Consider the following 26,579-nt stretch of genomic DNA (forward strand, 5'->3'; position numbering starts at 1 on the left):
GAAATCTGTTTCTAGAAAAAGATATTGCTAACAAAAAACGTTGGAAGGCCCATCTACTAACCGTGAGGTTGTTCAAATGCAGAGTGAATGTAGACAACAGGCTGCTGTCAATAACACGTTTACCTTTGCCCAAAGTATGGAGAGTGATTTAATCAGTCAGTGTCTACAATTAGTAATCCATCAATTGTTTTCCCTGAGGTAAAATGTGGTGTTACACATAAAAGGGTTCTTCAAAATGGAAAACAAACAAACAAAAAAATAGGAATTGTAATCAGAAAAATATTTTGCTCTTCATGAGTAACATATACTTACCCATATAGTTATTTATGTTACAATAAATCTTTATATATCATGGTTATCCGTAAGCCGTGTTTTTCTTCAAACTATCTTTTTAAACAATATATATTTAGTTTCATATTCAAAATAATTATTTCAACTTTTTAGAGTAACCCTATTTGAACGTTTAATGGTGTGCTATTACTTCTGCCAGCAGGTGGCGCATGTGAAGAGTCAAAAAAAAGCGTCAGTAGACATTTCTGCAATTGTCTCATAAATTTTCTAGTTCACAGAGAATATGAAGGTTCAAATGATCAAATATTTTATTAAGTTTATACAATTAGGTGTAACTTTAAGTACACCTAATTTAAGTACACCAACTCTGAAGTACACCAACTCTGAAGTAAATTCAGAGACACCGCTAAGAATATTTAAAGAAAAACAGAGCAGTAAGGGCAAAAGAACCTCAAAAATTTGCCACTGATTTAAACTTGCCTAATAACAGGGGCTAGCATAAACGAGAAATGGTTAGTTGAGTCAAAGGTTTTCCGCTGTGTAAGTAAACGCGTCACAACACTATGACAGTTTTATGGAAATGTAAACAGGGAAATAGGTGACGTGTCCATGTCCGTAAACATGAAAATCCAAGTTTAATAGAAATTTTCCTTGAAACACAGTAGTTCAATAAAAAAAAAGTACTAAACCATCATATTCTGACGTCTCAAACATCTTAATATTTAAGTTTTATCACTAAAGACAAAGAAGTTTACAACGGCCACAACACACCGCCTTGCATCTATGCTTGTATAAATGACAAGTGTCTATGGACTTTATATCTATGAGGAACAGAAGATGACCACATCCAAAATACATTCCTGAAGGCTAAATTTATTCAGTTCTAAAACTATTCCTTCAGTCATCATCATCATCAAATTTAATCTTCTTCCCTTGGAATGCCAGGATTTGCCCTTGCTGCTCCTTCCTCTTCTTGCTGGCCTCCCATGATGGATGGAGCGCTGGCTGTGACGGCTGATGGGAAAGGAAGCCTCTCCCCCTGTTGTCCGTCTGCTTTCGGACATCTTTGCCTCTTCCTATTTTGGCAGACCCAGATTCTTTTCTGTCCGACTCGGGGCGTTTGCCGAACTTGGCCCCAGAATTTGAAGTTCTGTTCTCCTGCTTTGCAAACTTTAATTTGCCAGAGTCTCCATCATTTAGACCTCCGCCGGTTTTGGAGTTCCCCGGAGCTCCAGATTTACCCGTCCCTTTCCCTTTGTCGCCACCCCGTCCGCCCTTACGTCCGGCCAGCGACGAGCAGAACACAGACTGAACTGTCAAGGGTTTGGACTTCAACCTGGACTCCAGCTCGTCCAGTTGACTCTGGAGTTTGTCGGTTTTTGGGTCGCCCGGATCTTTTTTCCCTTCCCCTTCTTCATCCACCTCCGCTTCGCCGCTCGTCTCTTTTTTCTTCTTCTTCTTGAATTTGCTAACTTTCCCTATGAAGAAGTCGTCTTCATCGCTCTCCTCTGACGCGGAGGACTGCTTGTAGAAACGCTCCTCTGTGCTGTCGTCGAAGTACTCTTTCTCTTCATCGTCCGACGACTCGACGTCGCTCTCTTCTTCATCTGCTCTTTTGAGAGCTAAATCAGGAACAGGCTGAAGACGGGAATTCTTCTCTTCGTGTTTAATTTGAGGCTTAGGCTTCGTGCTGCTTTTAACTACAGTAGCTTTAGCACTGGTAGACTCTGGCTTCTCTTGCTTGTGAACATCAGAGGTAGCAGGTGATTGTACAACAGATTTTTTAGCACCTTTAAGGACATCTGCTCCTTCCTTAATGTCTTCCACTTGTTGGTTCAAAGGATTGTCTTTGTCTTTATCCTCATTTTTCCTGTCCTGTCTTGTGTCTGGTGAAAGCTGGGTGGCTTTTTCTGGTTGTCTCTGACCTTTCGGGTGCTCCTGCTGTTTCCTGGCCTTCGTGCGCTCCTCTCTGAAGTCTTTGACGGCGGCTCTGATGCTCTCGATCTTCTTCCTGAACTGAGGGTGGCTGGCGATGCGTGCTGTGGCTCTATCTAACATGGTTGAATTGGGGTTTTTGCAAACACGCTCAAAGTTGAGGTTCTTTTGCAAGGCCGTCCTGGTCACCTGTAGTTGTCGGCAAAAATAAAAAAGTTAAAGCGCTTCCGCTTAGAGCTGCAAAATTTATGATTTGCTTACCAAAAGTATTCACACCTCATTTTTTGTTTTGCTATAGAAATACATTTTGCTTGGATTTTACTAGGACAGGTGTAAAAGTTGCTATAGTTAGATGGGACTAACATGCTGGAAGAAAGCTGGAAACAGCAAAGGACTAACAATGAGGCTAAATGCTAACCCGACTGTGGAATCAAGCAGACAGAACATTTGAGGTTTCAGAGAAAGAGCGGGACGGCCGTACCTCGTCTGGAGAGAGCTTCTTCATGCTGTGGACCTCCTCCAGCAGCCTCTCAGCTCTCCTCTGATTCCTCTCCATTTCTGCCTCCTTTCCCTTCTTCTTCTTCAAGGCGACAATCTGACGAGTGAGCTTTCTGATGATCAGGGCCTTCACCCTCTTCACCTCCTTCCTCATCTTCACCACCTCGTTGTTTAGATTCAGGACATCAGAGGGCTTCTTTTCCTCCGCAGCAGATGACGGTTCTGCTTCCTTTCCACCTCCTGCTTCCTGTTCCTCATCATCATTATTATTATCTGAACTTGTGGCTTCTTCCTCTTCGTCGTCCTCCTCGTCTTCTTCTTCCATCTCGTCCTGTTCTTGCTCTTCAACAGGTGGGAACGTTTGCTCGGTGTTAATCATCTGTCGAAACACAGAGCTAATTGCTATTTAACAGCTTAAAAACAAACAATTGAAAAAAACACACATTTTAGCATGGGAATCCCTTTGACGTTTAGTTAAATGTGTAAAAGTCAAAATTACACACAATTTTACAGCAGGAAAAATTTAGACGCGACATTTTTATGCTGGATGAAAGACAGTTGCAGGTAAATGTACCTGCAATTTATTCTAAACACTGAAAAAAGTAGATTATTCACCAGTAACATGAGCTTACTAAAGGTTTATAATTTCTAAAAATGTGAGCCAGTTGTTGGGATGTTTAAACACCTGTTTGTTATATGTTTAAGGTCAAATAGTGAAGCATCTCTCCAAGACCTTCAGCTTTGAAAATCTTTGAAACTATCTTCATTTCAAGCCAACATACACAACCTTGACATAATTTGATTCTTCTGTTTTTATGCCCTGTTAATTTAAATAGTTTGTTTTTAAATGCAGCTTTTAAGAATTTTAATAGCACACCTATTGCCCAGCTGCATGAGCACGTAGCTTCCTTTTAAAAGTAAAATTTAGTAAAATGAAAGATACAAACTTTGGATTACAAATAAATATCTAAAATATTACACACATTGCATAATTTTCTGCCTTTCATTTTTAGATCAACAGGTGGCACTGCTGAGCTTTAAAATATTCGAGAAATAAACTTTTTTTTTTCAATTGGGTAAAAACTTTACAGCTTTAATAAAAAGCTTCACCTGTCAGCCATATTTGACACAGTGAGCTTCACTGCAGTTTCAATCACCCAGAGATTTAAAGTTGAAAGATCCACAAATGTGCTTTAGTTTGCTTACACCTACGGCTTCTCTTATTAAGCTAAGTAATATAATGTCTGAAACAGGAAACGTTGTGGATTGAAGGAAAAGGGCTAAGCGAAATACCAAAAACCAAACCAAACGTGGTTAAGACAGCATGTGAGAAGAAATAGTGCGCATACTGGCGTCTACTTTGACTTTTTCTAAGCGTCTTTACGGTGAATAAACCAAACCCAAACGGAAACTAGCGTACGATCTCATGAGACTTACCGTTCAGAAATGAATGTTTTGCATAAAAAGATAAAAATTCAGGGAAACACTTCGACTAGCAGGGAGCGGCCATGTTTCCTACGTCTTCGACGTCGCCGCCGCGATACGTCAAGACGCGAGCAACGCAGCGTGTCGTGAAAGGGGGAGGGCCTTCGGCGGACTGTTTTTATTTATTTCTTTGTTTCATGAGCATAAAACAGCTACAATGGTGGGTAATTGGAACAAGTGGGCATATTAGGATGAGCGGGTGACGTTTCCAGTTCCAGTTACCAGAGCGATATCAACAGAGAATCAACAGGGGGAGGATGAAGCGGCGCAATGCGGACTGCAGCAAACTCCGACGGCCGTTAAAACGGAACCGAATCACCGAGGGTATATATAGCAGGTACAAAAAAAAGGGGGGCTAGAGGGACCTTATTGTATAACAATGGCGTCGCTCTGTATGTGTCAGGACGCCACTGACAGCCTCTGTTGCGTTCGTATTTCAGCGTTTCAGCTGCAATATGAACTGAATGGACGTGCTTGTGTATTTTTCACAGTATCAGGCCCGGGTTAACGGTTTTATAAGCTGGCATGTAGACACGGTGTAAGCCTTTAAAAAAAAAAAAAAAAAAGATTTCTGCTCAAATTTGAATTAGTGCTTGAATAACTCCACCAGCGCCATTAATAATAAATTACACCCCGAGGAAATGTGTCCGGTTAAAATAGAAAAATGCTCTGGAACTTTGTGAGAAAAGCTATAATGACGGAAGCGCTCGTTTTGAAATCACATGTGCTTTGTCTGGCAGAGGGGGGGGACGGCTCAATTTAAATGCATGAATGAAACAATGTTTTATTTACAGCCGATTTAATTTAACTTGTTGCAACACAAACAGCCGACCAGCCCCTTTGGTTGATTGGTAGCAATTCACACGAAATGGAAAGCAGCTGTGCTGGCCAGCATGTCCAGACATGACCCACACTCATATGGAGAGCTTAAACCATACAGTGGGTTTCAGTCAGCTTCTTCAGGGCCTATCCTGTGTTTTGTCTGAGTTCAAATTGAGAAATGACTTTAAATTTGCTTTGGGAATGTAGATTTTTCGACACAGATCAGTAGTAAAATGTATAAATGTGATTTTCAGGCGATTATCATCCAACCGTCTTGAGTGTTTGCTGGTGCCCCTGGAATTATTACATATTTAGTCGTGTCACAAACACAAAAGTTGGTGTATTTTATTGGATGCGATGGACACAACATGTGGCATTCAAATCCTTTTACGAATAAACCTGAAAATTGTGATATGCCTGTATATTAAACCCCTATGAAATAGAAGTCAGTGCCTTCAGAAGACACCTACTTATTAAATACTACATTTTTAATGAATGTAAATGTCATTTAAATATGGATTTATCTATTTATTTGTTTTGAAAATTACAACAATATAAATGGTAAGTAGTCGGTGTTGGTCTAGCGACTAAAGTCAAGCTAAAATACATGTGCATAAGGTTAACTAGTGTGGAAAAGTTCAAGCAGAACAAATAATCGTTGCTAGGCTCTATATCCGTAAGACGCCTAGCTTCCTTGCCTCCCCTTTAACTCGTTGCCTCGTTCCTGCAGCACGTTCCTGTACCTGAAGTTCCTGGTGGTGTGGGTGTTGGTTCTGCTGGCTGACTTTGTGCTGGAGTTCAGGTTCGAGTACCTGTGGCCTTTCTGGCTTTTCATCCGAAGCGTCTACGACTCCTTCAGATATCAGGGTCTGGTAAGAGCCTGTCTGTGTTCCCTCTTTGCATAGAGTTCCTACGGGAAGTGTGGAATACGGTCAAGTATTGTGCAGGTCAGAATAAGTGTGGAAGAATATGTGAATTAGTAGCTGCCTTTCCATCCATCCCCTCACAGTTTGGTTTTTGTAGGTATTTAAAACTTTTCCAACATAGAAATGCCTCCAGTAAAGTCTTAGTCATGTTTGGTATCAATTTAAGATTAGGAGCTCGGTAAAAGTATGGAATTTGGACTTGGAAAATGTACTAATATCTAATTTTGTCTTCCCCTCCACCCCCTCCATTTAGGCATTTTCCGTTTTCTTCGTCTGTGTGGCGTTTACATCGGACATCATATGCCTCCTCTTCATCCCCGTCCAGTGGTTGTTTTTTGCAGCCAGCACCTACGTATGGGTCCAGTATGTGTGGCACACAGGTTAGCCAAAAGAAATGTTTGTCGGTTTCGCGTTTTCTTGTTTTCCTCATTTGTGAAGTGGCTGCTAGGTGGCCGCTTTAACGTCGCTCTCTTTCATCCAGAGAGAGGAGTCTGTCTACCCACCGTTTCGCTCTGGATTCTGTTCGTGTACATCGAAGCTGCCATACGGTTCAAAGATCTGAAAAATTTTCACGTGGATCTCTGTCGACCCTTCGCTGCTCACTGGTAAGTATCATTCAGTCAAAGCAACTTCCATAAGCACATATTGGCGTGCAAAAGTATTCCCTCCCCCTTGCTTTGGTGTCTGTGGAACCAAAAGGCCGTCTCGTAATTATTCCTCCTAGTATCGGCTATCCAGTGGTGACCCTGGGCTTCGGCTTCAAGAGCTACGTTAGCTATAAGATGCGCCTGAGGAAACAGAAGGAGGTGCAGAAGGAAAACGAGTTCTACATGCAGCTCCTACAGCAGGCTCTACCGCCGGAGCAACAGATGCTGCAGAGGCAGGAGCGAGAAGCAGAGGAAGGTTAGTCTACACTGCCTTGCATGAATCAAAACAACAGGTTTTTCTGCAGCGGAATGATCTACTAAAGAACAAATTAATGTTCATAAAAGTGGCCAGTTAGAGAGGGAGGCAGGCTGCCTTTTTTTAAATGACTACATAAACATATCAAGAAAGGCTGACAGCAATTTATCCTTAAATTTTTTATAAAGGTCAATAGGGATTCCATCAGGTCCTGCTTGCTTACCAGATCTCATCCCATCAGTGGCCTGTGCTAATTCCTCTTTATTTATTTCTATATTTAAGTCAACTCTACAATCACCTGCAATGACAGGGATATGCAGCCCATTCAAAAACTTATCCAATTCCATTTGGTTTAAATTTCCTTGAGTATCGTTTAATTTCTGATAATAATCTTTAAAAGCATTATTAATATCCCTTGGATCTATTAGTTTTATCCTGAGTTACAATTGATGTGGTCAAGGTTGTTGCTTCAAGCCGTTTGATTTGCCAACCTAGACATTCTCCAGCTTTGTCCCCCTGTTCGTAAAAGTTTTGTTTTAGTCTTAAGAGACTGGATGCAGCTCTGAAACTGGACTGTTTATCATCTTCTGCTCTTAGGAGCAACAGTCGTTGTTCCAGCTCAGTATCATTTGTTTGAAAAACCCTCTCCTATTTTATTTTCTAGATGCTGCCTTCTAGTCTTGGCTTCCTTGGACTGTAGCCTATGAAGCTACTAATATGTCCTAATAAATGATTTAAAGGCATCCCATCTGGTGCATTTGTATTCAGCTGAAAGAACTCATCAATTTCAGGGTTTTCCCCTGAAAACTCGCTAAGCCTGGTCGTCGGGGCGCCAAGGCGGCCCACCGGCAGTCCATGTGTTTTTGTATTAAAGATGCTAAATAGACAGATAAAGTTAAAATATTACTTGGCAATTTAAATGTTATGGGAAAACATCTCCAGTAAAATGCTATCTAAACCCACAACTAGTCTTAAATAACTAATCAAAAAATACAATTAAAATGAATATCAATTATTTGCACTTCTGTTTCAACGCTGTTTGTTTACAAATACGAATTGGTAAACAATTTGTTAGAGGTACTGATGTTTTTAGCAGCAAGAGGGGCCCTAAGTCAAATTCTGCTCCAGGCCTCATACAGCCTTGGACCGGCCCTGAATGATGAGTTAAATCCGCTGCACTGCGCAGAGATGAGCAACAAATGGGAGATTTGATTAAATGCTGCTAATGTGGCTTTAGTAGCTCTTCCATTTCATATCTTTTGAGTTTTTAATGCACTAAAACGGTTCTGGCTGCTCAAGTTTGTGGGACGAGATTTTCAGATCTCGGCATGGCTGTGTGCATCAACTCTGGCTGACTAAGTGGACAAAGTGTTTGATATGGTTTGGTGCACTGCTTAACTGGAAAAATAATACTAAAATTAATAATAAAATAATATAAAACAAGGTGAAGCGTAACTATGCAACCAGAGCTAATGTGGTTCATTTTAAACTCTTACCTTGATATAGAGTCCTCCAAAGAAAAATAATTCCTCACAGGAGGTTGATGTAAATATCCATACAGGTCAGCCTGTGTCCATTTTGAGTGGAAGAAGGCACGATCCACACTGATGTAAACTTAATAAAGCAGAGGTAACGTGCGAGCAGAGGCGCCAGCTGTGTGATTGGTCCGCTCTCCGGCTTTAAATGCATAAACTATAAACCTTTTAGAAAGAAATCTGCTCCACGAATGAAACGCTCAGAACAACAGAGACGCTTACAATCCGGCTTAAAGATTTATTTAAAAAAAATTTTTTTTTACCAATTATTAATTTTTCTAAAAATAAAAACAAGCAACGCTTAGTCTGGCAGGGAGCCTCGTAAAGTATGGCAGCCCATCAGGCTTATAATACACTGGGGGAAACCCTGAATTTGTAGCTCAGTATATTTAACAAAATCCTGATCCTGCAGCCATTTATGATGAAAACGGTTAGATTCTCATCACAGTAGCTAAGAAAGCGCAGAGCGTGATCTCAGATCACTATGCTATCATACATACAATTTTGGATATTAGTTCTGATGAAATTTAAAAAAAGAATCTATTCATGAGCAAGTCTGAAATGTTGCTGAATAGTAGGCTCAGGTTTGTTGATGGAGTTCCCTAAAGATGTCTACCAGTCTAAGAACTTTCATAAACATCTGTATAGTTGTTCTACTGTTATGTGTTACATCTGATCCAGTGGATCTAATCCATTTCTGGAATAAGGGTACAATTAAAATCCCCTGCAATCACCCCTGCAGCCATGAAAGTGAGAGGAACAAGTCCTGAAAAAACCCTGAATCATTTGTGTTAGGACCGTAGACGTTAACCAGGTTAATTTTTTCCGATAGGAAAGAATCCCGAACTATCAAATATTTACCCTTCTTATCCTTGATAACATCGTTTACAAGAAATGGGACCGATTCATGGACAAGTCATAACTCCTCTTGCTTGAGAAGAAAATGCCAAAGTAAATACACTACCCCACCACCTCCTCCTGACCCGCCCTTCGTCCTCTTCCCATCAGATGCGTCTCCTATAGAAATACTATTTTGGAATCCAAATCATGCAGTTTATGAATGACTTGTTTAACCTTCTTTAAGTGTTGTTGTAGGTTCCTGCAGTTCCATGTAACCATTTTAAGATTTAAAGCTTGCGACATGTAAAACTAACTAAATGACCAGAAATGGAGGGGAAAAAAAAAAAGTTTACCCCGTGAGAACATGAACATCTGAGAAGCTTAAACAACAGAACAAAACCTGAACTCCCACCGCAAGTCTGTTTCAATATCGGTAGAACACAGTCCAATAAAGGAGCCATCAAGGTTTTACGACGTCACAAATTGTTAATTTAAGAAACTGTATGGGCGTCCTCGTCTGTTTTCTTCTGGATCTTCTTTAGAAACTCGCGTGCAGCCGCCGCTGTTTTGAAAGCACGAGTTTGGTCCTGATGAGTCACCAGCAGCTTGGCTGGGTGAACCACCTCGTGGCCCAATCCCAGTTTGCGCAGCTCCGTGCGTATCGGGTCAAACTGCTTCCGAAGCTGGAGCAGACCCGCCGCGGTATCTGGGTAGAACCGTACTTGTTGATTCTGGTAGCGATTGTCAGTGTTAGCCCTTAATGCTACAGCAATAAGCTGTTTATCCTTGTAGCTGAGAAATCTCATTATCAAAGTGTGAGGCGCTGCGGTGCTGTGTCCCTCTGGGGTCCAAATTGATGCTCTCTTTCTACGGCCACCGGTCCGACACCAAGGGTCTCCAGCAGCCACTTCTCCAGGAACTCACACGGATTCTGTCCTCCTTCTTCTGGCAGGTTGACCAGCCTCAGGTTTTGTCTTGACCTTGCCTCCAGATCCATAACTTTTGTCTTCCACGTCTTTCTTCTTGGACTCTAGCATATCCACTTTAGCTCGCAGTGTTTCTGTCTTACTCTATGCATCAGAAATGCGTGCTTTGGTTTCTGCAATTCGCTGGATACAGTCATTTATCTCTTTTTTTCACACTGTTGATGGAGCCCAGGACTTCATCAAATCTAGAGCAGAAATCCTTCTGGATCGAATTAACACAGTATTTTGTCCACCTTGCTGCTTTGAGACTTCGGGTTCTCCTCTCTGTCTGCGGCAGCCATTGAAGTTGAGCATGGGCTAGCATTAGCTTTCTGGATTTTGCCACGAAGATGGCAATCCATTAGCTTATGCTATTTTGCTTTCTCACTCACTTCTTGGGACGCTTTTGCTGCGTTAGGCATTATTCCGACCACCCGGGCTCACTAGCCATTTAGCTCGTTTTGAAAGGAAGGGATTTTAGGGAAATTCTTTGACAGGAACAGCAGAGCGGTGAAAACACATCCTCTCACATGGCCACCATAACCAGAAGTCATGACTAACATCTTTATTCAAAAAACAGTTATGTAGAGTTAGGTTTGGCAGTTTTCAAATTGTCCTGTTCATTTGGCTATTTAATGACTAAACTTTAAGTTGAATCTTGTTCAATACTTTCTTCCCTTTAATAGAAATGTTAACCAATGGAAGTAAGGACTTTTCTGTTGTTGTATCAACCAATCAAGGTCATGATTTAGCTGCTGTTTGTGGTCAAATATGTTTCAAGTTGTTCGCCAGTTAAATCTCCTTAGTAATGTTTATGTCTAGCCTGTTAACTCACCATGTGCTCGTTCTCACCCAGCTGCCTTAGCCAAGGGGATCTCCGAGGTAGAACCCACAGTCATTACCCAAAACGGAGCGCCGCCCGGGAAGAAAAGCTCCTCAGTCACATTACCGGAGCTGGAGTACCGCGAGAAAGGGAAGGACAGTACGGCGAAAGAGCGAGAGGGCAAAAAGCAGAACACGGTGGGAATCAATAACAACAGTATTATACACGCACTGGACTCCAAACTGCAGGAGGCAGAATTTATCGAGAACTACGTCGGGACAAAGAGACTGAACAACGACCTGGCGGGGGAGAACGCGCTCACCGACGGGAGCGCGCACATGTCGGCGAAAGAGGAAATGGGGGGAACGGGGAAGAACTACAAAAACCCCGGCACCAACTCGTCCCCGCGGAACCACAGCTCCACGAACGGCAGCCTTCCGTCGGGCTCCTCGGCCGGCAAGAACGAGAAGAAGCAGAAGGGGTCAGGCAAAGGCCAGAGGGACCCGGTGGAGAACTGCATCCCTAATAACCAGCTGGGGAAACCAGACACTCTAGTCCGGTAAGACTCGCTCTCGCCACGTTAAAACGAATTCAAACTCTCACATTCTCCACTTAAATAACCAAGTCAGTGGCGGAGTTTGTGGGATGAAAACCTTGTCTGTTAATGAAGTTCTGTGTTCTCCAAGGCTGGAGCAGGACGTGAAGCGCCTGAAGGCAGACCTGCAGGCCAACCGGCAGCTGGAGTCGGAGCTGCGCAGCCAGCTCTCCTCGCTGAGCAGCCAGGACCGCAGCCTCCGCTCCGAACTGGGCCAGCTGCGACAGGACAACGAGCTGCTGCAGAACAAGTGAGGAGGAAGAACTTCACCCACAGAAGTTGGTGTTTGTGTTGTAGTTCCATCCGATTGTTAACGTCTTAACAATCTGGTGCAATTTTACAGTTTACACCACAAGTTGCAGTATCTTCTACATTTTATGACTTTATTCTCATAACATTTTGACTATTTTTGCAATACTATGAGCTTTTTGACCTTCATGCAGTGATTGGACTCGTCACGATGAGTCCAATCACTGTACTCATGATGATGAGTAGTATGCAAAATATTGTAATACTACAACCTTATTTCTGTAATTCTATGACTTCATTTATGCAATTTTATTAATTTTTTTTGTGTGTTTTTGTTGCGTGGCCCCAACTCTCCATAATTGCAATTTGACAAAATGTGAACAATTTCAGGAAGTATGAAGCACTACAAGGCACAGTAAGTTAGAAACGATGCAGAGGCAGTCAGGTTGACGATGCCTCCCTGCCCTGCAGGCTCCACAGTGCCGTCCAGGCCAAGCAGAAGGACAAGCAGACCATATCCCAGCTGGAGAAGAGGCTGAAGGCTGAGCAGGAGGCCCGAGCTGCGGCTGAGAAACAGCTGGCCGAGGAGAGAAAGAGGAAGAAGATGGAGGAGGCCACCGCGGCCAGAGCGGTAGCTTTAGCTGCCGCTACCAGGTACCTCTTTTTGTTTCTTTTTTTGTTCACAGAAACAGCTGTTTCAGATCTTTAAAATAACATCATCCTCATCTGTCCATCAGAGTGGAGTCCACCGATTCTCTCCGAGGACGTATCAGAGAGCTGGAGACGGAATGCAAGAAGCTCAGCATGGACATGAAGCTCAAGGAGGAGCAGATTAGGGATCTGGAGGGAAAGTGTCAGGTGAGACTGTTTGCTGTAAAAATACGTCTGTATCTAGCATCAGACGCTTTTGTTTTGTAAATCAGAACCGTAAAATGTGCACAGTGAACGTCGCCTTCATGTCCCATTTCCCTGTCGCACTCCAGGAGCTGCGCAAGTACAAGGAGAACGAGAAGGACACGGAGGTGCTGATGTCTGCGCTGTCCGCCATGCAGGAGAAGACCCAGCATCTGGAGAACAGCCTCAGCGCCGAGACCCGCATCAAACTGGACCTGTTCTCTGCTCTGGGCGATGCCAAGAGGCAGCTGGAGATAGCACAAGGTACCCCAACAAATAAGTGAAGAAAATGTGTCCTTTTAGTCATGATGTTAAGCAAATGGGCACAACTGAACAAGTTTATAAGATTAAATAACCTAACTTCCAACTAGGCCTGAAATGATTAATCATGATTAGTCGATTAATTTAAATAATCGTCAACTAATTTGGGAATCGATTAATCATTAGCTGGAGGCCACTTGCTGAAAGAAGGAGCAGTAATTAAGATAAAATTTAAGGATACCCAGTGGCGCACTCTGCTGGACGGCAGCCAAACTACAACACAGAAGATCTCAGCGGACGATATTGGTTAATCGATTGGAACTAATTTTAATCTCGTAAACCTTTAATCCCTTTTATAATGACTTTGTTTTGCATAGAAAAACAGCTGTGAACAACTTTATCCGTTTCCTGCTACACAGGCCAGATCCACCAGAGGGAGCAGGAGATCATGGAGCTGAAGCAGAAGATAGCAGAAGTCATGGCAGTGATGCCCAGCCTGTCCTACTCATCAGACGGCAGCAACCTGAGCCCAGTCACCCCGCACTACTCCTCCAAGTTCATGGACAATAGTCCCTCCTCCCTGGACCCCAACGCCTCAGTCTACCAGCCAATGAAAAAGTGACTCTTCGTTTTTCTTTTTTTTTTTCGTCAGACAGAAGGTTTCCCTTTTTCCTCGTTTTACCGTCTCTACTGGTTTGGGTTCTTTTAAAGTTTACCAGCCTTTACCAGCGCCCCTGCCCCCCCGAAACCCTCTTGACAAGATTTTGCACTTAGCACATGCAGACACACCAAGTCCCTCCATTTTCTTCTAAAGATTTTTCTCTACTTTGCTCAAAGGAGGGTTTGGTTTTATTACGAGAACTCTTTATTTTGAAGGGGTTGCATACAATTTGTCGGCCAAATGTCTACAGGTGAGCCATCGCACATCGCTTCATGTCAGTTCCCCTTTCCATTTTTCTTCACAACCAGGTGTCTAATTGAACAGCATCAAACTCCTTTGGGGTTTTTAAACAATGGCTTAAAAGAGACGGAAGGCATGTTTTTTAGTTTGGTTCGTCCGAGGCTCTCCTGTAAAGTAAAATAAAGTAAAAGCCCCTCGAGAGGTACATGAATGTAAAACAGTTCATGTTTGGATATATCTGCGTTTAACTTAAATCCGTGATTGTTTCGTGATACTTCGGTTCAGTTCGACAATGTGCGTATATCTGAAACCATGCTATTGAATTCTGTCGCTCTCTAGATGCGGTATTGTCTCCTCTGTACTGGAATATTGGCTTCTCCAGGATAATCAGCAAGTGGAAGAATTAGACGTAGCTTGCGTCGCCCCTTCAGAAGACAACTGCTCGATTAGGCCTAGGCACTGCCAAAAACGTTGACGTTAAGGTTCCCTCGCCTCGCCACGAACACTGTTCCCTCTTACTTCTGGACCAAATTAGGACACATTAGGCCATGTCGCTCACCGGATTCAATGATGTCGAGGTAACTGCTCGGTTACCATAATTTGCAGACGTATCAGTGCCTTGCGGAAACCACTTGCTTAGCGATCCTGGGATATTAGCATCTCACTTTGAAGTCGCACTTCTGTCTCTTTCTCTCCGACTCCGACATGTCTAGATTTTATTTGAGTGCTTAAAAAAGAGCATTTTCAAGAAGTCAGTATTCAAAGGAAGAAAAAAAAAACGTATGATCATTGCAGCTAGATGACAGCAGTTTAGCAGACTTGAAGGGAAAAAAAAAATACTGGACGTGGGCTTAATATGCCAAACGCCAACCCAAACTGATTGTCTCTTATCATGCCCTCAAGCCGGCATCTTGTTTACAACAATGTACATTGAACTTACTGGGGAATGTTTTTTTTTTTTTTTTTTTTTTTTCCTTTTGCTTATTTAATTTTCGTTCTTAAGTGCCAAGTGTTGATGTTCGGTTCCCATCCGTACTTTGATTGATGTAGCTAGCATAATGTTGGCAGCAGCGTGCTGTTCTTTTTTATGTCATTAGAACATATTTGGATGGTGTTGTGTTTACATGGTTCTGGGCTGATCACAGTGAAGCAGCAGATGGTCAGTTGGACACATTGTGTTAATTCACATTTTATTTATTAATTTTTCTTTAGATTTTTTTTTAATGACAGGCACTTGTTTTGATATTTCCCATCATACACTGTTTTATTTCCTTTATTTTTTTTTAGACCAGGAAGAATTCTGTGAATATTTTTGTGTAAAAGGGAAAAAGGTTACCCCTGAACCATTTTGACCATCCTGTGCTGTCACGTCGCCTATGTTAAAAGAAAAAAAAAAAACTAAAGAAAAATAGTATCATTTGTGGATCGCTCTTGCATTGTAACTTAAGTTCTCGAGTTGCTTTTACAAGTTTGTGTAGAAGGAAGTGAAAAGGTTTAAAAAAAGTGCTTTGTTTTATCTTTTTATTGTTCTGCCATGTTTTATTTTATTCACTCAAAGTAATGGTGGCTGTGTCACGGTTCACTTTGAGCCTCACCATTAAAGAAAGTCTTGCTGGTGGCGTTGCAAGATGCGGAGTCTTGTTTGCCCTTTTGTGTTGAAGTTCTAATACTGTCCACTAGGGGGTGACACTGAGTTTTACATTGCATGTTTAAACAGCTAAATAACTGTGGGGTTGTTTAACAGTTAAGAAAGAATTAGAAAATGTGACTCAAATATTATTAATATTGTCTTCACAGTTTTTAGTATCATCATATTTTTTCTGATATCAACATCCAGTCAGATTGCTTTTATGAGAAGAGAGGGGAAAAATAGTGGATTTCAATAAACACCCAACTTTAAAATTCATTTAATTAGTTGCTCATTTGATATATTATTTGAAATTACATGACTTTAAATTTTTATGAATTTAGTTAAGTAGTATATGATAAGTAATGGTTCATTTAATGAACAGCAGCACTTTTATACCTCCATTTAAACGTGTGCTTCTTCAGTTCTCAATGGTTATTGGCAAAGACAAGCATGTAGCCTGCAAGAAAAAAGGCATCACATAAGAGGTCATTCACATCAGCTTAAAATTTGCAAGAGAGACATTTCTGTTCTAGAAAAGCTCAAAGGTCAGACTGTAATTTTGCTATTTTAAAGTTATTTCAATATAATTCTATGGTTAATTGTCTTAAATGTTTTGGGATATGGGAAAAATTGTGTTTTTCAGAATCCAAACTTATTCGGGGAGTCTGAAAACAAACTGGTGACAATCTTGTTTGCCAGTTTGAGCACTATTCAAAAGTCAAATGAAATGGCATGGCTCGGCTCAGTATATAATGTGAATTATTCGCCTTTGACATACCAGTACAACTGTCCAGATCTTAACCTCACCCGGGATCTTTGATTTCTCAAGCTAATTTGCAGAAGTAATGAAGAGGAAGCAGCAATGTAAATATTGACTCGCTGTATAAAAGTGATGCACTTGCTTAAAAAAAACGGGAACTCATTAAATATTTTTAACTTCTATCCATAACTAAAATGGGTCAATACTTTAAAATATATAAACCTAGCCTAAATAGAATAGCGGGAAACATTTTTGTTTTGAGTTTCTTAGTAACTTCTTAGTTTAAGTATTTTTTCATTTATTATTCCTAAATGTCGCCTCCCAAAACCACATTCCTAGCTTCAAAGTAGTTTTGGAAAAAAGAAAAAAAAAAATCTGAAAAACTTCTGTTGTGCAACGTGGCCTTCAGGTGTTGTTCGGATATATCTATTTCGCTGCCTGTAGTTGGGACAGCGTATTAACCTGACTGTCGGCGTGTTGTACACAATCATTTAATCTTTTTAGTTTAAAATACTATTAATAGATTATTTTACGCTTGTCTGCAGCTACTCGAACCATGAAATATGTCGACAGTTATTTGAAACTATATCATTTTAATTCAGACTTTTTAATTTCTTGAACTATCCCGAGAGTAAGACGAGCGTTGTCTCCGATTGCACTCGAAAGCACCACCGGTCCATCTCTCCCACTCCCCCCGCCCCTCATCTCCAGTCAGGGTAACAACATTTCCCCTGGAATCCTCGCGGCAAAAACTTCACCGAGTCTCTGCACCTCAGAGCACCGACATGGATGCACTCAGGTCGGCTGGGAGAGCCATTATCCGGAGCCCGAGCAAGGCGAAGCAGTCGTGGACCTCCGGCAGACACAGAAGTAAGACAGACAGTCGTAAAAGTAGCTGAAGACAGAAACGGAGACGGAATGCTAAAATAGTTCAGTATTTACCATGGCAACTTCAACGTTAACTTGCTGAGGTCAAAAACAGTCAGTTTAGTATTTATACCGTTCTTGTAACTTGACGTCTGTCAATGAAAAAGTAATGCGTATTTTTTAAGTAACATCATTTGAGTAGACTATTATGAAGTTCAAGATAAATATGCCATTTCTATTTTAAGCAACTTTGCTGCGAAGGTATTTTTTTGTTGTTTTTTGTTTTTGTGATAAACCAATCGGAAGTGGAAGGGAAAGGATACACGGTTTGAATCCAAAAAATAATCGAATAAATCTTTTTTCTGTGGTAGTCATAAGTTGCCTAACTAGCTAATAGAGTCAACCTGTGTGTGATTTAATCCCAGTATAAACCAGCTGTTTTATAAGGGCTTCGTGAGAAACCCAGCAAAGACGTTTTGCCTCGTTTTAAAACCAAAATAGAACTTTTTTTTTTTTTTTTGCCAACATGCAAAATAACTTTTCACATCACCATGGTAATAAATGGCAGTGACAGCATCTTGTTTTGGAAATACTGTTTTTCAGCACAGACAGAAACCTTCCATCACTTTCCCTTAATTTCAGTTTTGTGTTCACCTGTCAATTAAAAAAAAATTTTAGTTCGTATTTGGCATGCAAAACACATTAGTTTAGAATCGTTTTTTGTTTTTGTTTTTTTGTTTTTTTTTTCAGCGACGGGATTTTAGGATTTTCACACCAAAAGTTTCTCAAGGCTTTTATGATGTGGCCAGGATACAATGACTCTTTATTGCCTTGTTGATTTCCTCACAGCGGTGGCATTTGGGGAATTGTTGATAATCTCATTCCTTCAAACGACCTTATTCTTTCCACCTTGGTACCAGCAGGAGGTCAGAGGTCAGGGTCGCAGCTCCATTTACAGTGCCTATAAACAGTATTTATCACCCCTTTGGATGTTTTACGCTTTTTATTCCAAATCAATCATGACCAACAAAATGAGGCTTTTTTTTTTTGACAAAAACAACAAATGTTAAACGGAAAACTGATTTCTACAAAATAATGACAACTATATATTGTCATTATTAGTTTGCAACCTATCCACAAAGGTGCATCTGCTAACAATAATAGACTAAAACTGACTTAAAAGGGGTGAATATTTATGTAATCACTTATTTTATGTTTAATTCTCATGACAGTTGTCAGTTTGATATTAAAAGTTTTTTTTTTTTTTTTGTCAAAGTCAAATTTTGTTGCTCTTGATGTCTGTCTTTGTAAAAACAATGGCTCAATTTCAGGCTGAGCTGGTTTAAAAACCAGGAAAGCAAATCTCTACAAATGATAATTAGAGCAGATGGTATGACTATGTAGTATTAGGTCAAGTGACAGTTTCTTAAATGCCTTTTTTTTGTTGTTCAAAGTAAACATATCCTTACCCAGCAGCACATCAGCTGTTAGATGAAGCGCTCCATTAAGTTATAATTTAACTGTGACCATTTGAAAAGGAGTCTGATTTCTCTGAATGAGCTCGTTTGTTTGCCTTTTTGCTGTAAATGAACTTCTTACCCCTTCAGGCACTGATTACCCACGGAATTAGCAGGTTCATGGAAATGCAGGCGCTGACCTACTTGTAGGAAAAATGGAGTATTGTAGTGTAGTCTAACAGGTGTTCCCCTGACTGCAGGGCAGGCATTCCTCACCTGCGCTGATCCATATCATCCAGCCGAATGTCCAGGTCTTACTGTGACTTGTCTGGATCAGCCTTCTAGTTTTCCAGAGAAAGATTTCAGTGGCAGCTTGTCCTGCACCTTCTGCTTTGCGGAGAGACCTGCCAAACTGAACGAGTTATCCCAACTCTCTCACTGGTCACAGTTGGCTGCGGCCCTCACTCCGTTCAGGAATGACCTGGAATGTTGACTTGAATATCTATGGAAAGCAGACAGATTGGAAGGTCACACATGCCACATAGATTGTAGAGGATGTTAGATAAGTTCTCCAAATAACTTGGAGGCTTTCTTCCAGTAATCGGATTTACAAATGTCATAGCTGGGTTTCTGCGCTCTGAGTGCAAAAGAGACCTGGTAGCATTGTCTTTTTTGTTGTTGTTTTCGATGCATGTGTCAGATCTTTCCAAAGTCCCTTTCAGATCATCTGTTTTCATGATCCACCTGGGTCATTACATACCACAAATAATATCTCTGTAATCCACAGTGAAGACATCTACAACGAAGGACAGGGCATGCTGTACTTCTTTGAGTCAAGGCACCCAAAAAGGCTCAACAATCTGATAATGAAGGCTGGTTCTGTTCTGAGGATGACTGTGGAACCTCTGGAGATGATGGTGCAAATACAGGGGCTTCATAAAAACCTCAGTGGAAATGCAAAGAACTAATGCTATGTAATATCTGCCACCACAAACAGTAAGCACTGGAGGAACCATTTGGTTTTAAAGGGCTGGAAAGCAAGATAAACCTTTATTAAGACAACCAGTGTGATTAGTAACACATGTGATCACCCTGAGATGGAAGACGGCTGGGTTACGTTCAACCGCTCGTTTAGGTTTTTGTCAGAAATCACACAGAGTTGTTCAGAAGATATCAAATATCAGATTTAAAGTGTTTTGTGAAAGTGGCTACAGTTTAGAGAGAAGTGAGATGGCAGCAGGCGACTGGCTTTCCACCAACCCCCTTCAATGCCTTCCCAAAAACAAAGACCAGGAGAGGTCCGAAGTTGTAGGACCCCCATTGGTGGTCTCCTTGGTGATGCAGTGTTTAGCGTAGACACACACAGGAGCCGGAAAGTGTGTGCCCCGTCGATCGGAACTTATTGGATCAGCAACATTGTTGTCATAGTGTTGAACAGAGACCCTCCATCCAGCTGAACACTGCATGTTGTTCTGAGTACCTTTCTGTTCACTCCAGATTCCACTTCTTAACATCTGATCAAATTGTTGGACACGAACAGCTTGGCTTGAATTCGTCATACATTTAGATGTAAAGTGATAACTTTGTGAGGAAATTAAAAAAAAGAGACTTTTGTCTCAGCAACAAGTCAGGATTCTAATGTTGGAGGCAGAAAGGTTTCTGTCGGTGTCCCTCACCTGCCATTGATCCGACATTGGAGTGTTTCCTCATGGGGGAACATATTATCCACTCTTGTTTCAGACTTTCACCTTTTATTATCAAGGATGCACACTGTGGAAAAGTTTTAAACCACTGTTTCACATTTTTTGCTGTGGAATACGTGGAGTGCACTCCAGATATTCCTCATTTGTTCTCTATGCTTTCTGGAGGTCTTTTGGTGTTATTCTGTGGACCTTTGCCTGCTTTTCTAACATTTTTTTGCACCCAGTCATGGCTGCATTTGTCATGCTAAAGAAGGTGGAGAACTAAAAAAAAAAAAGTGTCTGGCCTGAAAAGATAGGTGAACCATTTGTGACATTCATGTCTTAAAGGAACAGACAAAACCAGCAGAAACCTAACACGAAACCCAAAAGATTACTCATCCATTAACTGATTTGGAAATAGCTTGTTGGTCCTTAAAATATTTTTTTCATTGGTCAAACTTGGTTAAGTTACTGTGTGAAGACACAACACTGGTTTGTCCCTTGAGTTTTGGAGCCTCTTTATGCCTGAATGATTCAAACGACAGGGTAAAGAGGCAATTAAAAAAAAAACATTCTTCCAAAAATGAAGTACCAAACAGAACATAAATAACAAAGTATCTAGACTTAAAGAAAGTTTGAAAGACTTCCAAGATACTGAGAAACTTGATCAAGAGCAGTTTGAAAGGTTAAACTAAGATGTTTTAAGAGAGTTGATCATTTATCTGATACCCCAAAAAGTAATCGGTCTCACTCAGACGCTCTTCGACCATCAAACTGAAAAAGAAGTTTGTCTTTAAACTAGTCCATCTAAAATTGTTCATACATGTTTAAGGTTCTAGTATCAAATCTTTAGGTTCCTTCCCTAAAAACGTAACAATTACAATTTAACACACTATCTTCTTTCACAAGGTAGCAGAGCCAATCAGAAAGTTCTCTTTGGTTCTCATATTAAAAATAAAAATAAAAAAGAGTTCAGGTTGTGGCAACTTGATGTAACAGATTCTCTACAATGTTACAAGACATACTGGAAGGTGAAATATTAAGAAAGACTAAATCTGAGCTCGGAAAAGCTGTTAAATCTAGTGGAGTTATCATCATGGATTTGGCTTGAACAACATATTTTAAAAGAATAAACGTTACTATTTCAACACAGTATATTAAAGTTTTATATAGTGGGGATTCCTTGTCCTTTATTAACGGTAAGGGTTCAGCACATGAACACAGCTGTCTCCCCTCACGTGTGGTTCTCGCAGCTGACCTTTGAACCCAGATTCGTCCACATTCTCAGGCTGAGCGGAGCCTGGTACCTGATCTGTTGGTGTGCTGTAGAGGTTTCCCGAAAAACTGTAAAACGGGTTCTTGGAAACCAGACAGTGGCTCCTGTGAGGGAGGGAAAATAACATCTGTAATTACTCACAAGGTATTGCTTCTCCCTTGGAAGACAGAAAAATGAGAGATAAGGTTAAAAAAAAAACAAGTATTAAGGTCCGTCTGAAAGCAGGTTGACTCTGTGACTCGGGGCATTGATCGGTCAGCTTGTCACTTTAAGCAGGGTTTAGTGGAACATATCTGGTTACTGACTCTTGCTATAAATCTTGAGTTAAAACATGCGACTGCACGAATGTGTGGTATGCCCTGCATCCCGCAGGAGATAAAGAAAACCTCTGGGAGGATGAATTTTGAGGTAAGGATCTCATCTTCACTAACACCTCCCACCCTTCCCCCCACTTCGCCGACTGCAAGGAAATCTCTGTAAACAGACACATGGGGTCAGGGCCGCCAGGCACCGTGCACAGCCTGATAAGAAACCACATGAAGGCACACGCTGTCCTTTCAGCTCATCCAGTTTTAATTTCATAACTACCAAACACACCATTTTATTTATTTATTTATTTTTTTAACCCCCACCGGTCATGTTGGGGCGTCGTGTGCTCCAGTGGTTAGAGCAGATGTACCGAGTTCAACTCCTGTCTTCGGTTACTTTGCCCCATTTGTGTCGTATTGTTGTCAAATAATAAAGGCCTATAGTGCCAAAAAAATCTTAAAAAAACAAAACATCATACTCTCAGGGAAAAAGAGACAATTTCTTCTTATCACAACGTGTCAAAGTCCAGGTCACCTCTGTAAATGTAAGTTATCGGGTTTTTTTTTGGTTTTTTTTTTTTTTTTTGGAGTTGAAATATTTACTTTGCATCCACAGAACCTTTGACCCAGATACTCTGTTTTCGACTTGATGTTTACATTTCCTCCAACATGCAGCTCCTTAAAGAAAAAACTTTATTTTTATACAGTAACATAAAATGAGATCATTCTAAAAACTACTTTTAGATTAAAAAAAAAAAAAATTCAACACAGCAACCCTTTTTCGTTGCAGAGCTTCCAGAGAACTGGACAGATACACGGGAGACCATTTTAGAGGGGATGACCTTCAACCTCCGGCACCTAGGCATGACACTTGTGGATCAACCCAAGGGAGAGGAGCTGTCGGCGGCCGCTGTGAAGAGGATCGTTGCTACGGTCGGTGTAAAAGAGCTCCAGCTTTTCTTTTTAGGGGATTTAAAATCTCTTCTTACTCATTGTTGCTTATGCGTTTGTCTCATAGAAATTGTTGGTGTAATAATATTTATACTCTGCAACGTGATATCTATGAATGCTAATGTACTTTATTGAACTGTTATGTTAGAAGTCCAAAGTAGTGGGTAATTGTGAAGTCAAAGGAAAATAATTTAAAATTTTCTTCTTGCATCTAAAAGTCTGAAAAGTGTGGTGTGCATTTGAATTCCACATCCCTTTACCTAATCAACAGGTTTCTGGCCCTGTCACATAAAACGCAATGCATAAACACAGTCAGACCTAAGGGCAGTTTAGTGAGTTCATTTGTCCTGATATTAGATTAAAATATATATTTTCTTAAAAAAAAAAAACAATTTGGAAGAATAAAATGCATTAAAGTCATTGCGGACATAGTTCAGAGTAGGTCCAGGATTTATCAGTGAATCGGTTGGCCTCATATGGATAGACGCTTAATGTTTGTTTCCAAAATACTGAAGATGGCTAAGCTTTTCTTATCTTCATTTTCTTCTGGACAATCAAAGTTGACTACAAATAGATGCATGATGGTCATGAGACGATGTAGAAACATCATTTGCTTCTTGATCTGTGTATAAAATTCTAAATGCTATTGAAATCTAAAATTTATGTTTGTGCTGCACAGACTAAAGCCAGTGGGAAGAAGCCCCAGAAGGTTGCCCTGAAGGTTTCCCCTCAAGGGATCGTGGTGCTGGACAGGTCTACCAATAAACTCCTGGAAAGCGTCTCTATATATAGGTGTGATAACGAAGCAGCGATGGAGCGCAGGTTCAGAAAGTCTGTTATACCTAAACCATCCATTTCTCTTGGCCTGCAGGATATCCTACTGTACGGTGGACAAGCTGCATGACAAAGTGTTTGCTTACATCGCTCAGAACACCCTCAATGGGGCCCTGGAGTGCCACGCTTACCTCTGCTCCAAGAGAAAAGTGGTAGGTTCTGTGTTTCTGTTTTCATTTTACTTTATTAAGATTCCTGTAATAAATTCTACAATGAATTTTGCAAAAAAAAAAAAAAAAAAAAGATACAAGAAGAAAACAAACTAAAATACCATCTCTTCTTTGCCAAAAGATGTTTTAGGTAAAAACAAAAAAACAAAACAAAAAGAACAAAATCACTTTTAGCAAAAATAACTTGGGCCATCATTCTAGGAAGGTGACTATTCTAATTAAAAGCTAAAACATTTTGTAAAGAAGTTAACTCTCGCTTCATTGGTCTTTATTTATTGGCATATTTTTTTCTTTAGTGTTTTTTTTTTATTGTAGTCAGCTGGATGTTCAAATATCTTAGCTTTTTTAAACATTTGATTAAAGTGCATAAAAAGAAAAAAAGGGCGTACCAGATTTATACCCTGAGGATTACCTCAACACCAAAGCTCATGGGTGTCGTTACGTAGGTAACCCAATTTTATTAACATCTTGGCCTTCTTCAAGATTTGGTTAATGTGTGAAGAAAGAAAAAAGGGGTGCGAGATATGCACCCCGAGGAACACCTAATGCCTAGATAACCCAATTTTATTAACATCCGCATACTGTGGCGAATGAAAACATCTGACATCCTACAATCAACTTCACATTTACCACAAACCACCTAACAAATTCATGTGATCTGTAACTCCGTGAAGAAGACGGTATCAACCAGTCACAACATATTTACAAGAAAGAAGATGAGAACTGAATTCCAGAAAATGACTTCATCACTGCTTTCTTCTGTTAATGTTTGTCCCTTGGATGACATGATGGATCATTTCCAGCTTCTCCTTCTGTCCAAACAACAAGACCAGTGGACAAACATACATTGCTGACCGAAGAGTAACTAATTTCTAGGAAAACCTCCCTCCTGCTTTACATGAGTAGTTCTACTGCCCTCCCAAGTGCTGATTAAACTTGTGATTCAAGCAACTGTTTGATTGCATATAATAAATGAATACAAGTTACTTGAAACTTAATTATAATCCTAGCAGATTTAAGAATAAAGTAATCTTTTAATTTTACCGGCATGTTTCTTTTGAATGTAAGGATTTGGGCGTGTTGATACACAAACTTCAGCGTGAATTCAATCTTAACACTTTTTTTTTTCTTATATTTGGTTCAATGTGTACTTCTGGTCCTTTTCCCCTCTTCAGTTAGGTAAATCAAGGTTCACCAATCTGTTGATTTCACTACATAAAATATGTGCTGTCATATTCTGTTAGTGTTTCCTGTCACAGAGTGTCATTAGCTCTGCTCCTCTCTTTATTCCAGGCGCAGGCAGTAGCCCTGACAGTCGCCCAGGCCTTCACAGTAGCCTTTGAGCTCTGGCAGGTGGCGAAGGAAGGTGGGGCAAGTTTCTTCTCTCTTTTCCCCTAAATGCACCTTGAGGTTGATGACGGCTGTAGGTCCGGATGCTTTTTATGTGAGGTGTTTTGTTCTTTGTAAAGGTGTGAGAGTCAAGTCTGGTTCTGCGGGAGAGGGCAGCAGCAGTTCCCACTCAGAAAGGTCCAACAGTCTGGGGAGTCTGAAAGGAACAGGTGAGAAAGAGAACTGGGACATAATCTCAGTGAAGTCGAATCTTCTGTCACTCTCTTATTTTAAATGTTAGAGCATCTGGAAATAAATTTTACACCATACACAATATAGGCACAGTGTTGCACATTGATTAAGGTACAAAACCAAGTAGCATAAATTTTTTTCCTGGTGATTTCGAAGAATCCATTGATGCCAATGTTACGGCTTTTATGCAAACAAGTATTTTTGTTATTTTAGTTCTAATAATAGCATTTCTTAATTAAGTGCAACATTATTCATGCGCTCTGTTTGCAGTGATGAAGATTGTTTCATATCAACATGTATGGAGTGGATTTATTTTCTTAATAATTCAGCTAAAAGTTATTTGACCACGTGGAGGCCTCTTCGATGACGTTCACACAACAGGCAAATGCAACCCAAATCCATTTTTTTCTTTTTTTTTCTTGGTTGCCCAAATGCAATCCAACTTTTTCATGGCAGTCTAAACAGGCCTATTCAATCAGTTACTACGTAATTATGTAGTTTTCAAATTATCTGCATTCTGAACAGTCATGTCGAATTGAGCATCAACACCTGCTGAGTTAGCGTAGTCTAAGGCTGCATACAAAGCACAAAACAGCAGGTCCAATCATTGGATATTAATAAAAGTTTCCTACTAAGTCCTGATGGATTAGCTGTAAATTTTACACCAAACAGACAAAATACAAAACAGTAGTGAGGCACATTAAACAACAGATGTTGAAACATTTGAACACATGACAACAGTCTCTTATTTTCCCTTCATTTAGATGCAGCCACAGAAATCCTTTTGGACTTGGAGGATGGTGTGAAGGTGTTGGTGGAGAGTAGTGGGAATACAGGCGGCGATCAGCTGGATACAGACAGGCCTTCAGAGACCAACAACAATCCTGCATCGGTACGATCTTCTCTGACTTGTTTCTGTTTCACAGACTGAACAAGTTATCAGATATTTGCTATTTTAAAGCTTAAGAAAATGTGAGATTTCTTAGGGAAGTTGCTGCTTATATAGAAACTATAGGTAACAACAAACTGGACGTAATCTTTCGTGGGTGATCATTGCAGTGGTGGAGAAAGTACTCAATAAATGTACTTAAGTAAAAGTACAAATACACAGGCAAAAATGTACTCAAGTAAAAGTCAAAG

General features: G+C 40.5%; 3 protein-coding genes across 4 annotated transcripts; 2 read left to right on the forward strand and 1 right to left on the reverse strand.

Annotated features, from left to right (window-relative positions):
- Positions 1-1,144: 1,144 nt before the first annotated feature.
- On the reverse strand, positions 1,145-4,264 carry srfbp1 (serum response factor binding protein 1). The gene is made up of 3 exons (XM_015030265.1): positions 4,162-4,264; positions 2,708-3,103; positions 1,145-2,415 (listed from the first exon to the last, which is right to left on the reverse strand). Exons 2-3 carry the CDS (start codon positions 3,101-3,103, stop codon positions 1,189-1,191), a joined length of 1,623 nt encoding a protein of 540 aa, XP_014885751.1. The 5' UTR covers positions 4,162-4,264; the 3' UTR covers positions 1,145-1,188.
- Positions 4,265-4,383: 119 nt separating this feature from the next.
- LOC106946125 (macoilin-1-like) lies at positions 4,384-15,547 on the forward strand. Its single transcript, XM_015030264.1, has 11 exons — positions 4,384-4,546; positions 5,762-5,903; positions 6,211-6,337; positions 6,439-6,562; positions 6,682-6,860; positions 11,057-11,582; positions 11,710-11,868; positions 12,339-12,521; positions 12,605-12,725; positions 12,851-13,025; positions 13,442-15,547. Exons 1-11 carry the CDS (start codon positions 4,467-4,469, stop codon positions 13,642-13,644), a joined length of 2,019 nt encoding a protein of 672 aa, XP_014885750.1. The 5' UTR covers positions 4,384-4,466; the 3' UTR covers positions 13,645-15,547.
- Positions 15,548-16,993: 1,446 nt separating this feature from the next.
- LOC106946128 (low density lipoprotein receptor adapter protein 1-B-like) lies at positions 16,994-26,385 on the forward strand. Of its 2 annotated transcripts, none has more exons than XM_015030267.1 (7): positions 16,994-17,183; positions 22,694-22,836; positions 23,534-23,646; positions 23,726-23,840; positions 25,152-25,224; positions 25,322-25,417; positions 26,204-26,385. In XM_015030267.1, the coding sequence occupies exons 1-7, from the start codon at positions 17,099-17,101 to the stop codon at positions 26,368-26,370; spliced, it is 792 nt and encodes a 263-aa protein (XP_014885753.1). In that variant the 5' UTR covers positions 16,994-17,098; the 3' UTR covers positions 26,371-26,385. The 2 variants fall into 2 exon arrangements, with proteins under 2 accessions (XP_014885753.1, XP_014885754.1); XM_015030268.1 differs by having other exon boundaries at positions 25,328-25,417.
- Positions 26,386-26,579: the final 194 nt, after the last annotated feature.

This window comes from Poecilia latipinna, unplaced genomic scaffold (assembly GCF_001443285.1).
Source record: "Poecilia latipinna isolate Pla-1442-1.1 unplaced genomic scaffold, P_latipinna-1.0 Scaffold177, whole genome shotgun sequence".
In the NCBI taxonomy this organism is placed as follows: Eukaryota; Metazoa; Chordata; class Actinopteri; order Cyprinodontiformes; family Poeciliidae; genus Poecilia; species Poecilia latipinna.